The sequence below is a fragment of the Electrophorus electricus genome, chromosome 13 (assembly GCF_013358815.1).
Source record: "Electrophorus electricus isolate fEleEle1 chromosome 13, fEleEle1.pri, whole genome shotgun sequence".
NCBI lineage: Eukaryota > Metazoa > Chordata > Actinopteri > Gymnotiformes > Gymnotidae > Electrophorus > Electrophorus electricus.
Genome location: NC_049547.1, coordinates 20423297 through 20440053, shown reverse-complemented (window position 1 = coordinate 20440053; position 16757 = coordinate 20423297). Strand labels below are relative to the sequence as shown.

At 42.2% G+C, this 16757-nt stretch overlaps 1 protein-coding gene across 1 annotated transcript in view; it reads right to left on the bottom strand.

Annotated features, from left to right (window-relative positions):
- The window catches only part of kif20ba (kinesin family member 20Ba), a 30994-nt gene extending 16742 nt beyond the window's left edge, over nt 1–14252 (bottom strand). Inside the window, exons 1-24 of the mRNA XM_035532924.1 lie at nt 14208–14252; nt 13909–14020; nt 13715–13804; nt 13408–13527; nt 13036–13174; nt 12503–12687; nt 12203–12254; nt 11910–12113; nt 11549–11660; nt 11303–11374; nt 11004–11150; nt 10757–10913; nt 10117–10386; nt 9301–9440; nt 9084–9207; nt 8746–8953; nt 8403–8452; nt 8011–8130; nt 3747–3885; nt 1850–2852; nt 1589–1706; nt 1121–1243; nt 946–1003; nt 718–843 (exon numbers count right to left, since the gene is read on the bottom strand). Of these exons, the coding sequence (XP_035388817.1) occupies nt 718–843; nt 946–1003; nt 1121–1243; nt 1589–1706; nt 1850–2852; nt 3747–3885; nt 8011–8130; nt 8403–8452; nt 8746–8953; nt 9084–9207; nt 9301–9440; nt 10117–10386; nt 10757–10913; nt 11004–11150; nt 11303–11374; nt 11549–11660; nt 11910–12113; nt 12203–12254; nt 12503–12687; nt 13036–13174; nt 13408–13527; nt 13715–13804; nt 13909–14016 (3865 nt within the window). The 5' untranslated portion in view covers nt 14017–14020; nt 14208–14252. The remainder of the gene's footprint in view (nt 1–717; nt 844–945; nt 1004–1120; nt 1244–1588; nt 1707–1849; nt 2853–3746; nt 3886–8010; nt 8131–8402; nt 8453–8745; nt 8954–9083; nt 9208–9300; nt 9441–10116; nt 10387–10756; nt 10914–11003; nt 11151–11302; nt 11375–11548; nt 11661–11909; nt 12114–12202; nt 12255–12502; nt 12688–13035; nt 13175–13407; nt 13528–13714; nt 13805–13908; nt 14021–14207) is intronic.
- Nucleotides 14253–16757: the final 2505 nt, after the last annotated feature.

Sequence of the window (16757 nt, the reverse complement as noted above, 5' to 3'; positions counted from 1 at the left end):
CTTTCCCCATGAGAATTGTTATTTCGTTGTGTTTTCCATGGTCCAGTACCCAGACTTTGCATTTCTCTGACAGAACTGCAGTCGTCGAAGACTCCATGCAACATTTGTCTAACAGTGCAGGGCGTAGAGACAGTGATCAGCTGGGCTGTATGAACTAAACTAAAGATGAAGATTGAAAGTGTGCATGTGGAGAGACGCAGTTATACACCAGTGGGAGTTTGTGACCCCACATTAGCTACATGAAAAAGCAAATAAGTGCTATTTAAAATTAACTTATTAATAGTGTCATATATATGAGTGTATATTTGTGTGTTGTCTTGGGTCAACTGTTGTATCTGAGTCTCTTTGCCGTGTTGTGCGTGTGTTTGTGTGCACGCACGTGTGTTACTGAACGATCTCCTAGATCATCACAGTCTGTCGCGTGTGCATTTTAACCTTAAACATAACCTAAAATCATACACAGTAAAATTTTATATTTTCTCATGAACTGTTGTGTTTTTGCACTACATGTCTAGTAATTGCGCTCATATTGCCCTGCATTGTATTGTATCCCTTGAATTTGGGAGAATACTGACACTTAAACACTGACTTCAGTTTAAGAGTATTTTTGGACTAATTTGCACTGGCTATACTTTTCTGAGTACACAACCAAGACCTTTCTAACATCACTCCAGATAAGGTCATCTGCTAAATGATAAAAATGTAGCTTAAATTTACCCATGGTGAGCACATGAATCTGGGTCTCTCTGTTGTCCAGCTCCAGATCCATCTGAGTCTGAGTGTCTTCCTGTTCCGTCAGAGCCAAGCGCATGTCCTCTATCACACGATCACGTGCCTGCAGATCTGCAACACGCAGCCAAGGCAACACAGCAACTATCGCATGAGAAAACACACATGCACAATCACTTGATTGTCTGGACAAACACACAGAGCTTTCTACTGCACCTTTAAGAGCTTTCTCATAGAGCTGGACATGCTCGTCTGTCTTGGAATCAGAACGGTGCTGCAGGGAATTAACACAAAGACCCAAAACACACATAAAGAGTGCCGACACTTTTTGCCTGTTGTAAATGTGTATGATTATTTGGACAGAAAAGTAAGCCTCAGGGTCAACACTGACAGTTCTAAGCTGCTGGATGGTGCGATCACGGCTGGAGAGTTCGTTCTGCAGTTGACTCTTGGCCTTCTCCAGATCACCCAATTTCTGCTTCAGAAATCTTTCTGCCTCACGCATGGAGGAGATCTGAACAGAAGCATTGAGAGACGAGTGTGAGTGAAGGGAAGGGACGATAGACAGGACGGGGACCCAGGCATGCAGAGACCGGCATGATGCCTGTATACATGTAAACATGATCAAAAACAACTACAGGCCACGAGACCCCGCCTGTCTGAGGGTCAGATAGTGTGTGTTTACACCCAAAATATCTGAGCCTTAACAAAAATAAAGTAAAAGGCCCAAATTACAAACCAACAGACAAACAAACTGACAGGTAGCAACAGCAAGAGCATTCACTCGGTTTTCTGAACTCTGACTATGGGAGCTGGCTTTTAAGTGCAACACCAGCTGCGTTTAAGTGGTCTAACCCACCTCCTTTTGCACCTGTTGGATCTGTTTCTTAGAGTCCGATAGCTTCTCTCTCAGATCGGCCATGTCGTCCTCTCTCCTGTTGAAGTCCACAGTGAGCCTCTTCACCTCTTCTTTCAGCCTTAGGACAGAAAGGGACAATAAGAGAGAAAAGCCGGAAAGAAAACATTGCAATAGGTTCATAGGAAACTCTACATTTATGATCCTTAAGTTTCAGAATTATTTCTATGAAAGGATCTCATCTATACTCAAGAACACACGTACTTGTTGATCTCATCCTGCCTCTTTTGGAGTTCTCCATCTTTCTGGGCAATGGCCTCCTCAGCTACAGAGAGCAACTCTCTCCTCCTCTCTACCTCCTTCCTGCGCACCTCCTGCATGCTCTGCGTCTCCTCCTCTCGCAGGCACTCCTGCGTTTCCTGCAGGCTCTTTTGCAATGCGTGGAGCTTTAGCTCCTTTTCTGCGACAGCTGCCTCCTTCTGGGCCAGATCAGCCATCCTACTGGCCAGTTCCTTCAGAGGGTGTTCTTGACCCTTCAGCTCTGCCTCTCTCTGCTTCAGCGCCTCCGTTTTAGCTAGAAGTGCCGCATCTTTCTCTGCTGCCTCCGTCACTTCCATCCCGATGTTTTTCTCTTGCTCCACTTGGCCACGGCTGATCTTCTCCTCCAATTCGGTGATGAACCTTTTCAGAGTGGCAACCTCAGCCTGGAGGTCAGAGTTTTCTCTCTGGAGACCACCGTTTATCGCTTGGTGCTTTGTCTCTATAGCTCTGGCTTCATGCTGCAGTTGGGCAACTTCCTGCTGTAGATTCCCAATTAGTGTATTTTTCTCCTTGATGTCACAATCTTGCTCAGCCAATTGACATCTGACGGCATTTAGCTCCTCCTCCAAACGTGTCTTCAATTTGCTGCGGTCTGATTCTGCAGCGCTGAGTTTGGTCTCCGTGGCATTCAGTTTTGCTACCATGGCAACAAAGTTCTGCTGCTGTTGCTCTGTGCTCCTCTGGAGGACAGTATGCTCAGCAGCTAGACACTCTTTCTCACGTAGAATGTCACCATGAGATCGCTTTTCTTCTTCAAGTTGGGATCTCAGCTCCTGGATGCAAAACTCTAGAGTCTGACATTGCCGCGCCAGATCCGAGATCTGTTTGTCTTTCTGACGGGGTTCAGCCTGGTAACACCCAAACTGACCTCTGACCTCCAAGACTGGTGACTCATCAAATTCATCATCCACAAGGTCTTCAGGGATACTAGAGTCCTTCAGGGACCCTACAGATGGAGAGCGATGAGTTCCAGTTAGTTATGTTCAGCATCGCCATACCCACACATATTCAAGCATATTAAAAAGCACTCGTGCCAATTAAAAGTTAAATTAAAACGCTCTCGTATTTTTAATTATATATATATGCGCATGATTAAAGTTTAATTTAAAATGCCATTACGTGTAGATGCCTCATGTTCTACACTACAGGTATTCTGCAGTGGTATATAGAAACGGGTCAAATATCTAGCACACCAAATTATCATTAGTTACATGCAACCCATTTGAGGACACCACCATATATTTTTGAAAAGATCAGTATTTATTTTATCATGCAAGTCTGTCTGTGACGCATGAAACATGACCCGAGTGCAGAAACGTGTTGCGATATTTTATGAACTTGTTCATGAAAATGCTGAAGATGCCCCAGCCAAGAGAGGCAACCTGAAAAGGATTTATGTCTATAGTCATTCTGAAATGAGAAATTCACTATAGCACAAGCACACCTTCACTGCAAGTGGATGCAAATTGAAATTTAGAATGAAAACATGAGGCGTGAGAGCATGAACATACTTGAGTTGCTCAGGCTCAACAGAAGAGTAGAAGCAGACACCCCTACACCCCTTTGAATGACACTGCTTTGGTACATGTGAAATGTTCCCCATGAACATAATAAATATTCCTTTATTCACATTAAAAAGACAACTTAAAATATTTGCACACTTTAAATTTTTTGTGACCACAGTATGAGAGTGTCGTGGAGATGAGCTATTTCTTTACTGAAGAGAGCCTTTTTCTGCTTTGGAGGTAACGCCGACCTCGGAGCCGATTCTCTTTCCCCGCCCCTCTGGTAGAGACAGAAGCTGGTAGGCCGCGTTCAGCAGCACGGACGGAGCCAGTACCTTTCTTTAGAGGGGGCTGTCCGGAAGGCTCCTCCAGCCCCTCCCATGCCTGTGGCCGTTTCCTGCTCTCCATCTGCATTTTGCGCTCTGAACATGTGCAGTTATGTTTAAACTGCAGAAGGTCCTTGATCAGAGCACTCTGCAAATTAGCAGTGAGGACAGTTTACACAGTAAAGCAGTCTAACCACATACACACAAACATCATATATATATATATATAAAAAATTTAAAAAAAGCCACACAGATTCCAGCTGAGTAACTGTAGTGTACTGTAGCAAAAGTACATAGAGGTTGCAAAGAAACAGGAAACCCAGACAGAGATCCTTCATCGACTGGATGTGCTTCTGAATTAGTAGCAGGAGAAGCCAGTTTATATATGAAAATGTAGATCTTTAGACCCCCATGGCATGAATGTTTGATTTAAAGTTTCAAGAGTTTACCAATTTCATTGCTGCCATTGCAACAACTGGCAATGCAAACATTAATGCAGTCTCCACTTATTTTAGTGCCCGTGTTAATAAATTTACATGCAACACCTCTAGAGTGGTTGCAGACTACAGTACCACAGCCATTATTTGAATGGTCGTTTATCTCACTCTTGACGAGCATGTCTGAGGTTTTTGTCTTGTCTGTAGGAGATTAGTGGATGATGCTTAAAAAGGGATGTAGTCTCTGTATTCTGAAGTGGTGAAGTAGAATATCAGCTACCGTTTTATTTTTAGAATAAGTCAAGTCAGCAACAAAGATTCTTGTAGTCTTAAGCGCAGGATGTTTACAGGTCAGCCCATCTTTTTTCTGAAAAGGTAAATCTAGGACTTCCACAGGAAACCCACAGCTCTGAAAATAAACACATGTTTCCATAGTTTTCTGGAGGAAATCTTCATTCTCAGTGCAAATGCACTTAAACCTCAGTAGCTGCGAGTAAGAATCCTTAGGTTTGTAACAGATGGTAGAGTTTAGGTTTATAATAGATGGTGGTATTTCACAGCTGTGTGGAACTTGGGGACAGAAGAAAAAAAAAAAAAAAACAACTCTTCAAAATGTGCATGTAACAGTACTAAAAATGTCACCAAATGCAGCTCGGAAGCACCAAGGCTACAGGTCCACTATACAGTTCTAAAAACGTTTCGCCACTAATCCAAACAGGGTTGCATAAGATGGTCCCAATTTAGTGCACACAGTAATTCCTTCTCTGTGAATAGTACTGGGAGTCAAAAGGTGATGCACTTCGGGGTCAATACAAGCTCTGACAGTCGAATGTCTGTGGGAAGTGAGTGTCTCAGGTGTCAACAAGAAAATGTTTTAAAGTTCTCATGCCATCTTCATTAGGGATGACAGTGTACAAGCATTTAATGTCCATTGAAAAGTGTAGGAAGTTGACAGGTTTGCTCTTTTAGGCATTCTGATTTATTGAAAAAAAAAAAAAAAAAGAGTCTTCAACGTATGCAGGTGTGGAATGAGGAAATGTTTGAAAAGTGTCAAGAAACTGATCATTTCTGTTGGGCAAGAACAAAAACAAACAATGGGACATCCAGGATTGTTTTCCTTAGGAATTTTAGAAGACAGAAGCGGCTAGAGTGAGGATTATCTACAAAAAGAAGATTTCATGCATTATCAGGGAGGCATCCTGCTGAGATGGCAGTAATAGTGGACTGAACAGAGGACTGTAACTGTGGAGTCAGAACTGTTCTGACTTGGACTCGGACATTTGTAAAGCTGCTTTGTGAGAACAACTGCTATAAAAAGTGCTGTATAAATAAATTTGATCTAACAAAAAAAAAACAAAGTTGCATGATTGCCTCCATCTTTTCTCCAAAAAGCAGCTCCACCCTTATCAGATGGATTAACAACAAGATCAAGCCTTTTGTTTACATTGGGGTTTTTTTAAGGTTTGTTGAAATTGTTACTCACTTCATTTTCACAGATTTAAAAGAAAAAAAAGGGTTCCCTGTAGAAAATTTCCAACCCGTGTCCAACCACTCTTCCAACCGTTGTTCCTTTCCATTACATCCAACTTTGACTTGTTTTTCTCCTCCGACAAAATTCTTCAACTCCTGACTTTCAGCAAACTGACTACATGTCCGCTGGATCACATTCCTTCAAGTCTGTTCCAGACGATCTCAGAAGACCTGCTTCCTTTCCTCTCGGCCATCAATAAGCTCCTCAACCTCTGTAACGTCTACCAACTGCATTCAAAACCTGCAACAACCAGTTACAGACCAGCATCACTTCTCATTTCCTCTGCAAAGCCCTCAAAATTCTCTCTTTTCCAGGACCGGCTGCACGATCCCCATCAGTCAGGCTGCAAACCAGCACATGCAACAGAGAAATCTTGCTGATAAAGCTGCCGAACTGTAATTTGTCTTGATTCTTCTGGACCTTTTGGCAGCCTTTGACACAGTAAGCCACAACATTCTCTTCTCTGTTCTCTCCAGCCTTGGTGTGACTGGCTCTGCATGGAAATGGTTTCATTCCCATCTGGAGGGACCGTCCCATCAAGCAACATGGAGAGGATGCACATGCAATTCATGCAGACTCTTCACCGGTGTCCTCCAAGGCTCAGTATTGGGCCCCCTTCTCTTCTCTTTGTATATTCATTCTCTTGGTGATGTAATATCTTCTCATGGCTTCTCCTACCACTGCTATGCTGATAACACCCAATTATTTCCTTCCCACCCTCCGACACGCAGGTCTCCAGACGCATCCCAGCATGCTTGACTGACATTGCATCATGGATGACAACCCACCACGTGAAGCTCAATCCCAGTTAAACAGAACTTCTGTACATCCCAGGAACACCTAGGCCTTACCATGACCCCAGTTTCCTTCGAAAACTCCCTGATATCACCATCTGAAGCTGCCCGTAGCCAGTTCTCAAATAGTGTCTCAAATCTTTCAAATAGTGTTTCAGTCTTGCAGATATCTCCTTTGTAACATATGAAGCATTCGGCCCTTTCTCTCACAGGAAGCCGCCCAAGTACTTGTGCAGTCTCTTGTGATCTCAAAGCTCGACTACTGCATCTTGCTGGTCTCCCTCCAATAGCCATCACACCTCTACAACTTGTCGAGGTGCTGCATTGTGGACTGGTCTTCCATCTCCCGAAGTTCACATACGTCACTCCACTGCTGCACTCCCTTCATTGGATATCAGTAGCTGCGGGCATCAGATTTAAAACCCTGATGCTTGCCTACAAAGCCAAAAATGAACCAGCCCCTTCATACGTGATGTCAATGTTCAAAGCCAGAACCGTATCTTGAGTACTTCAGACCTCAAGCATGGCTCGGCTTGAAATACCACGCTTCAAGTCTCATGGAAGACAAGTATCGAGACTATTCTGTCTTGGCTCCTAGATGGTGGAACGAACTTCTGCTTGCTGTCTTGACAGCAGACTCCCATGCAGTCTTCAAACTCAGACTGAGGACTCATCTATTTGTGGAATATTTAAATGACCCTGCTCCCATGTTGAAAAAAACTCTAGTACGGTTTCTTGCACAGATTGTTGTCCGAGATAGAGCTTATGCATTTTGCAATTCTAGGCATGAGCATTGATACCTATATTTCTACAGTATTCTAGTTCATTGGTATCTTAGTCTCTTACCATACTGGCTAAGATATATTCTGAGTAAATGACAACGCATTTTTGTAAGTCGCTCTGGACAAGAGCGTCTGACAAACGCGCAAATGTCCAGGAAGATTCCTTCATGTATAGAAAAGTCAAGCTCTCTACTAGCATCATGATGTGTGTATCAGTGATCTTGGCCATTTTTATCACAATTACCATGTAGTCTTAAATGCGAGAAACATCATCTTTAGTGACAGTAATGGATTTAAATTCATTAGAAGTAGGCCTTGCGGGTAATTTTTCATGTTTCTCTACTTCACTACAATTTTCACAACTTCATCTTTTACTACAGTACACAGCAGTTACTCCCTGGAATGTTTTGTATAAAACTAAAATCCATGAGCCACAAAGTAGCACAAATCCAATTACAAATGAAGAAACACGGACCCTGGACATGCAGAACAGAAGGACTAAAGTTATTTTTTGGTGAACCGCACTGAGGTGTCAGTCATGCTTTTATTGCTGAAACATCAGTTTAGGCCATAAAATGCTGTCTAGTCAGTAGGGCTGAATTAGTGCAGCAGGTTCTCAAGGCCAAGCCAAAAGCAACTGGAGCCAGTAAAAAAAAATAAAATAAAATAAAATTTCTCTGTATGTGCGATTTATCTGGTTTATGTTGGCCAGGTGAAGTCTGCACTTACGTTTCTGTCTGCGTCCTCTTCAGCCCGGTCTAGTGACGCTTGGACCTTAGCGATGATGTCATCCTTCTCCACACACATGGCCATCAGCTCATTCACCCTCTGCTCACGCCACTCCAGGGTCTGCACACGCACAAACACACGGCATTGTACCAATGTAACCCTAAGCCACTACTGCATTAAAAGCTAGCCAGGAACGTACCTGACCAGTAAAATTCTACCTACCGTAACTGCTTCAATTACAAACCAAAACTGAAAACATAACCATGTCAGATTTTGGCAGCTACGTCAATGTTATTAATTATTGGTTTGTTTGTGAAGGATCATCAGAAGTACAAAAACACACATCTTGCATTTAGAAAAGTTTCTAGGAGTTAAAGTAAAAGCACCTTTACCTTTTTAATCTCCTCCAGCTCACTTGCTAAGATTCTCTGAGTGTGTAATTCTGGCAGAGGATTAAAAGAGCATTGCAACCAATTTATATTCAAGTTGATTTTTCCAGTGCATCGAGATTCCACTCATATCAAATTAATATTCAACTACAGCACAGTGAGTGTGAGAAACACTAAGCACAGCTTCATTACTATAATGGTTCTTACATCAACAAATAGCTTTTAAACAGTAACGCATGCAAAGAAATAAATAATAAAGCTGGTAATAAATTGACCAGAACTGTGGAGCATAACACAGTAATGCCAATTTTGAAGATGATTACTATTGAAGGCCATGTTCTCTCACCTTCAGTTTTAAGGGACAGCTGTGTCCGAGCGTCACTGAGCTGCTCTGCAAGTTCTGCGACCTCCTTCTCCAGGTCACGCAGGGTCACAGGTGGTCGGGGGTCCGAGGTCACCAGACAGGTCTGAGCCTCCTCAGCATCCTGTCTGATCCTTGCCAGGTCAGAGCACATGGAGTCCAACATGCCGTCCAGAGACGGCGGCTCAGCGGCCTGCAGGATTCAGACAAGCACACAAACCCTCAGCAGACCAATACCATGACGCAGTACTGGGAGGTGGGGGAGGGGAGGCGGTGCTCGACCGGGTCAGTTACTTCCACCTTGCAGTTCTCTATGGCATCACCTGTTGTTTGTCTTTTTGTCCGCAGTCAATGTTGCTCGAGGTTTTTCCCACCAAATTTTTAAAGATCTCCAACCGTCGCTCACACCGGTCCTCGACGAGCTCCCGCTCTTTCAAAATGCGCTCACTATAGAGATGGGCATCAAATCAAACATAACTGACCACACTGCTCTTTGGCAATCTCCATTGAACTAGGGTCAGAGTTAATCTGAACTCTTACTTGTAATCTGTCTGCATTCGGGAGAAGAGCTCAGAGAATTCTTTGGAGACTTCCTCACGGACTCGGCACTCCAGGGAATAGTTTTCCTCTTTTGCGGTCTTCAACTGTTCTTGTAACTCCTCCATCAGCATCAGCTGACTCTGGCAGAACACACAATCGCCAAAGCGTTGATATGCACATCAAGAAATGTAAAGATTTAAATAATAAAAATATAGCCACTGGTGGCGTTTAAGGGGTCCAAGCAACACACTACTGTGTGTTAGTTGTCACACCCAGTAGTGGTTATGTGTGGGTAATACACTGCTGCCGACTTGGTGATGCTGCTCCCACAGTTACTGACACACCTCTGCCCTCAGTCATTAAAGGGTTTTAAATAAACTATAGCATTGTGCATCTAAAGTGAGTCTTTGATGACGGCCTAAAACAAACAAACAAGGTTGCACCATGTTAGTAGTGCCTCCCTTTCAGCTACCGTTAATGCATGTTAGCTGTGATGGCAGTGAGTGAAAGGGTATGTGCAAACAAGTTTTATTTTAACTTCATTGCACAAGTCTCCATTTATTACAATTTTAAGGCGATTGGATAAAAACACCAAGGATTAGCTTGAAAAACGCTGTTTTTAAATAATGGTCAATAGAGCAAAAATTGTGAGGTTTAGAAAAATCACTTCAAGAGGCAAAAAGTTGCCCATCTCACAGAGCTGCATTATTTGAGGCTAATATGTTGATATGCTTGAAAATGAATGACATACAGCAGTTGAAATGTTTGAAAATATCGATATCACTTCCCCGCCGGCCAATTAACGCTACAGCTCACCTCATACACCTCTTTGTCCAGCAGCACTGTCTCCTTCCCAGCATCATCCACGTCCTGCAGGGTTTCCTCCAAGAAGCTCTGCTCTTCGTCATCCTCATCCTCTACCTCAGAATCCACATCCTCCTCAACATGCTCCTGGCCATGTTCCCAGCGCAGCAGAGAGGTTCGCCTTGCTCCCCGCTGAGATGCCTTGTTGATGATGAAGGACACCTCCCTTGCACTCCTCTTCACCACAAGTGGGAGGACGGTAGCAGTGGTGAGGAGTACCACCTGGGGAGGGAGGAGAAATCAGTAGTAGAGAACTTAAGCAAGAGAAAATTCTGATGGGTTATGAAATTATGTCCATATAAAACAAACTGCATGCATTTAACTAATAAGTCATGTCTTAATAAGTGTAAGGATTGGTCTGTCATTTATGTAAACTGATCAGAAAACAAATGACTGGCCCATCATATCTCTCTGCTTCCTATAACTGCCAGTCAGCGACACATGTAAAACTACGCTAACTGCCATAGCGGTTAAGACTGGCTTTACAGGAAAAACATGTTCATTTCTCACTCATCTTTCCCCCTCACTCCTTTTTTCAGAAAGAACATTTCAGCCTGCAGACCAAACCCCTAACGCATGCCCTACAACCCACCTTTTGTGCCACAGCAGAGAACTTGAGCACGTTGAGCGTCTCATCATACATAGACGTACACTGGTTGACGTTGACGATCATGCAGGCTTTGCCCCGGCCGGTGAAGTAGCCCTGCAGGTAGTGGGTGAGCTTGCTCTCTCGAAATGGGATGTGGTGTCTGGAGTAGGTGAGAGGGGCAAAGTGGAAGTTACTGTCAGTGGACCCGCTGTGATGGAGGTGAAGGGACAGAAATCTCAAAGATCCACACCTGGCATGTTGGCTGCTCCTGAGAGCGTTAATGCATTTGCCCAGGGTGAGTAGAGACGTGTTGATGTTTCCTGCTTCTTTCAGGCGATCTCCTTTGTTCTGCGTTTTACCACATCGCTCAGACCCTGCCAGATCGCATAAAGACAACCTAAAAAACACACAAAATACATAAATAACTGTTTCCTTATACACGGCACATGCAATCAGTCATGAAGAACATTTATATCGTGTTTGTATTTACTGCATTGGCAGCAGTTTAAATGACACTGATATCAGTGGTGAGACACCAGGCAGACTCACTCGCTAACACACTGCACTCTGGGTGTGTCCACATCTTCAATTCGCAGTATACGAACAGAAAAGATACTGTGACTAAGAGACAGAAAAAAGAATATTACAATTCAACACGAGTTCTAGAAAAAAACGACATGACAGCAGATCTGTGAATTAGGCACATAGGCCTTGCAGAACCCATGTGGCAGCAAGCTGGAGGTAGGGACCACAGGGTTCAACGAAGCAAGTGGGAGGGGCACCCATCTGTTATACCTCCGACTAGAGAGCTGGTTGAGCTTGGTGGAGGAGATGCTCTGGTTCCTCTTTCCAAGTTTCATCACTTTGAATGCCTCATCTGCACTATGCACCTGCACCCAGCGCAGGTCTGAAACACACACACACACACACACACACACACACACACACACACACACACACACACACACACACACACACACACACACACACACACACACACACACACACACACACACACACCTCACTATAAACACCCACTTAAGAACTAGCATGACACATTGTGCCATACAGCCTGTCGTGGTATTTGTATCATGTAAAGCGCCATATCATAAATCGATTTATAAGACTCTAGACAGAGTGAGGAAACCCTGTTTACCTTTAATGAAGGAGTTGCCTTTGATATCCTGACAGAGTCGGAGGTTGGTCCTGCGTGCTGCGTTACCGGGCAGCTGCTCGAGCAAGTCGTGGATGTACTCGTTATAAATCTCACAGAAGGACACCCACACCGAGAACTTAGTGTGAAGGTCTGTGCTCAAGCTGAGGCTCCTCTCACTCTCCGACCCGTCCAATTCATCCGGATCTGTATGTATACAAGCAGACCTTTAGCAGGGGAACCAACAAGAAAAACAAACAAACAAACAAAGCAGAACAAACTGTAGCTCTCCTTACCTTCAAGAGTCTTGGAACTCAATAGACTAGTCATACTTTTTTGGCCATCATTCTAAAAGAGAGTTAAAAAAAAAAAAGGAAAAGACTAATCTAAAATGAAAACTATACAGACTACAGGATAGGACTGAGTCAAGTTGTACCCGCTAGATCTCAGTCTACAAACACCTGTGCCATTTGCTACAGTGCCATCTCTCCCCAACTCATGAGAGCCTTACAAACAGCTACTGAACCATGTTTCGCATGACACAGGAGGGAAACCGCGGAAGTGTGCGTGACCGTTTTCCTACAACCTAAACGCACCTCCTTGAGGAGTCTGAAGAGGTTGCGTTTGCCGAGGGCCTCCTCCACCTGCTGCTCTCTGGTGAGCACGAGCACGTCCTGGCACCTCTGTGGCTTCACGCTCATGTGGGTGAACACACGCCCCCTGAGGCAGTTGAAGATCATGTTCAGGGAACGGGGCAAGATACCAACGTCATTTTCTGGCCCTGGAAGACCAGACAGAGAGAGTCCTTTCTTCTTACTCCCAGTTTTATATGTTGTATTTTTTTCCATCTTGGTTATTTATACCTTAATAATAGAAAACTATAAAGAAGTTAACCCACATTTGCTTTCATTCTAATAAAGACCAAAACGAAAGTATAAAAGCACAGAAAACAAGCTCATGCTGATATTTATAAACATTCCTAAGGTTTAACTCGTCTACATAGCTTTGTAAGGATTAAAACACATTCGATGTTTATGTACAATCCATTAAAAGTCTGCAGACATCCAGTACACAAACGCAAGTGTAACAAAAGGAGCCTTTAACCAGCAGTGCTGTAGGACGCACAAACCTAAAAAAGTGAAGGTCTTTCCCGAATTTGTTATTCCATATGTGAAGACCAATGAATTTCTTCCTTCTAGCACATTCCTAACAAGACCTTTCACTGTGCCATCAAAAATGTCTTTCTGGGAGGTGTCAGGTCCAAAAACCTAGACAAAGACAAATTACAGTCTTAAACAGAGCTTAATAAATGGATCCCTTGATCTAAGAATCTAAAGCCTAGGTGGACCAGTTAAAAATCTGCATCAGAGGGTTAACTGTTTCGTCGTTCATATGAATTTTTGCATTCTTCCTGGCAAGGTAAACATAAAAATGTGGCAAAGAATTCAAAATCAGAAAGAAACTGCTCCACATCTGAGATGAATACAGCAACGCTCCTAACCTGAGAAAACTGAAAGCGCTGTGCTGTTTGGGGGACGGACTTATCACTGAGCCTGGCCGAGACATACGCTCTCGGCACCTTGAGAAGCACAGTGTCAGGAGGATGTATGTTGACACAGTCCTTCAAAGAAGAGATTATTAATACAGATAAAAAATAAATCACACACACAGCAACCACCCACTATTTTATCTACTAACCCTAACCTTAACTCTAATCTACTGCAGAAATGGAAGAAAACAATTTAACTGACAATTACAGAAGAAATAACACTTGTTCTAAATAATTTATTCCACTTCAGGTAACTTACCTGTGATTCTCCATTCTCCATTTCAGCCGAGGTGAACGGTCGTATCCGGAGGTACACCTGCAAAAGCTCCTTCTCGAAGATGTCAGAGTCCTGCAAATGGGTTCAGACAGCCACATACATATAAAAAAGTGTGTGTGTGTGTGTATATATATATATATATATATTATACCCATGCCAAGAACAGGTGTCAATACATGAGAGTCGGCAATTTCCGTCAAATCCGAGTGCAGGTCTCTTCTCAGGTCCTCGACAACGATGCTTTCAGCCTTCGCCACCTTATCGTTGAAGCACGACTCCATCATGGCGCTGAAATAAACGGCCACCAAACACACGAAATGAAGTTTGAAGTTAACTACAGCCAGAATCATGCAGTGCGTTTAGTTATCGTTACTTAATCTTACATTTTATATTATTTATTTCTCACGAGACTAGGCTCGCTAGCAGCAGCTAATCACCATTTAAACTAGACGTTAGGAAAACAATCCCAAGACACCTGATATTTGTTTCTTAAAAAGCTACTTGCACACCAGCCCTAGAGACCTGCCGCTGAATCTCCGTAAACTGGTGAATTCCCAGCGTAGCCAGCGAGGTTTTCCAGTGCCAAACTGGTGAATTCCCAACGTAGCTAGCGATGTTTTCCACTGCCAAACTGTCGCGGTCTTCTATTCAAACTGGACCAATCAGTGTAAAGTATATGTGGCAAAGGCTGATGGGAACACGTGTTTGTAGCATCAGATATGCGCGACATCTGCGCATAGGACATTGCGCCCGAGGTAAAATTATTTGGCACAATGCGTCGACGCAAGAAAGGACAACCTTTAGACGTAGAATAAAATCTTCTAATTAAATCAGCGCAATAATCAGAAATTTATTTATTGCAAAAATTATTTATTAATTAGTTAATATGTCCATTTATTTCCAGAGATTATGCAGAAAGGACTTGGGGGGGCACAGAGTGTGATACAGGGTGGGGTCACTGGCTGCCTTAGAGAGGTCTATTCATTTATTTATCCAATTAACCCATAGCAGTAAGTCAGAAATAAGTCAGTATTCTATATCATTATCGTTTAACATTTTTGGTTTTTTATGCTAGCCTACAGTGTATGGCTGTTAGAATAAAGCTTTATGTGACATGAAGTACATTTTGTTTCGAACAAAAATCGAATGTGTAAATCGTTTCTCTTTCATAAATGTGTGGCAAACATTTTGCCATGTGTTTCTTAACAACAAAACAAAAAACCAAACAAACAATGGATATATAAACATGCAAACCTTTCATTAAGTGATGGAACCAAGAGAGCTAACGGTTTGCGGATCTTCCTGTGTGTGAACACATACAGAATACACTTAGATAAGTAAAAAAAACAACAACAACTACAAACAGTGATGAAGGTTAAGGTAAGGGTTGCTGCTATGCTATGGCCCTCCGTATATATAATTTATCTTCTGCATGTTTATAACCAATGTGTTGTTTTTATAGTCTGCTTCAAATAGCTGGAACAGATGGCTGGACGGTGGATATGGAAGTCCTGAAGTGTAACAGAAAAACAACATTTTAAGTGTGCTCTTGGGTCTAAGTTTTTTTCCCCCTAATCTAGCTGTCCAGAAGAGTAACATAAAAATTGTATCGTGTTCTGGCGTCAACATTCTCCCTCAGTTTTTTTTCTCCCTACTCTAGCTGCCTTGAATGCTCTGGATTTTATGTTTATACTTGAAACCTGTCTTAAAACAGGAGAGAGCTGTCAACTCTCTGAATTATGTCCATTAGACTACAGAAAATGTATCAGTCCAGGATTAAATGAGCATGGCATTAACATTGTTTCTGTTCTTAAAAACTATTTTATTTGTTTCCCTGTGTCTCTTAGTGCATTTGCAAGTTTTGAGCTGCTGGCCTTTAAAGTTTCAAATGAAAAAAACTGAGCTTTGTTCTGTAATCTGCAGACTTCCTCAGTCTCATGGTTGTTTTTTATCAGAATTTTCACATTTGTTGTCATCTATTGTAGTTGATCTTGATGTGTTACAAATGGGAGATGATGTTGCAAATAAATGGCTTTACCTTAGAATTTTTAACTATTGTTGAAAACATTTAATTTTGTGTCTGGCCAGACTTAAAATCATGGATATACTTTGGATTTGGTCTTACTTCACTGCTTGGAAGACATGCGTTTGTGATCATAAAGGGATCAATCTAAAGTTGTAAACCCTAAACACATTATATGGCATCAGATTTTAATAATAATACTGCTGATACATTTTCAACTATTTTTAATGGTTTGTCTGCAAGGTTTTTGTAACTTGCAGATGTTACTCATTTAGCTAGTGGTTTAATAATTTATGCTCAACAATTCTAGATGATGTTGCTCTTCTTAAGATCTTCTAAGAGAAAATAACAAAAATAATCCTAGATTTCTTTTTAGAACAATTGCTCATCTTACTAGGAATAAAACTGACACCAATGCACACAACATCACACAGTAGTAATGAGTTCATGAATTAAGCACATTAGAGATAACATTAAGATTATAAACATGACACCCTGCAGCTACTTACAGATCAGAACAGCCAAACCAAAAACGACTCTAGAATCCTTTACACAAATCCAAAAGCCAGAATTTACATCTCTGATTTCGTGCTCAAGATCCTCCAATTGCTTACTAGATTCACTGACCACATATTTTCTTAAGGAAATCCTACCTGAAGTAATTGAGCCTTTACTGAATGTAATAAACTCCTCCTTGAAGCTTTTCTACATTCCTAAATCATTCAAATTAGCAGTAATCAGACCACATATAAAAAAAAAATCTAATCTTGACCCATGTCAGCTGTCAAACTACAGGCCAGTCTCAAATCTTCCATTTATTTCCAAGATCCCAGAAAAAAAACAACAAAAAAACAAAACAAAAAAAACTGTAGTTCAGCAGCTAATCTCATATCTGAATCAGAACCAGATAGATGAAGTCTTTCAGTCAGGGTTTATGCCTCTTCATAGTACAGAAACAGCACTAATTAAAGTAGCCAATGACCTATTGTTGACTTCTGACCA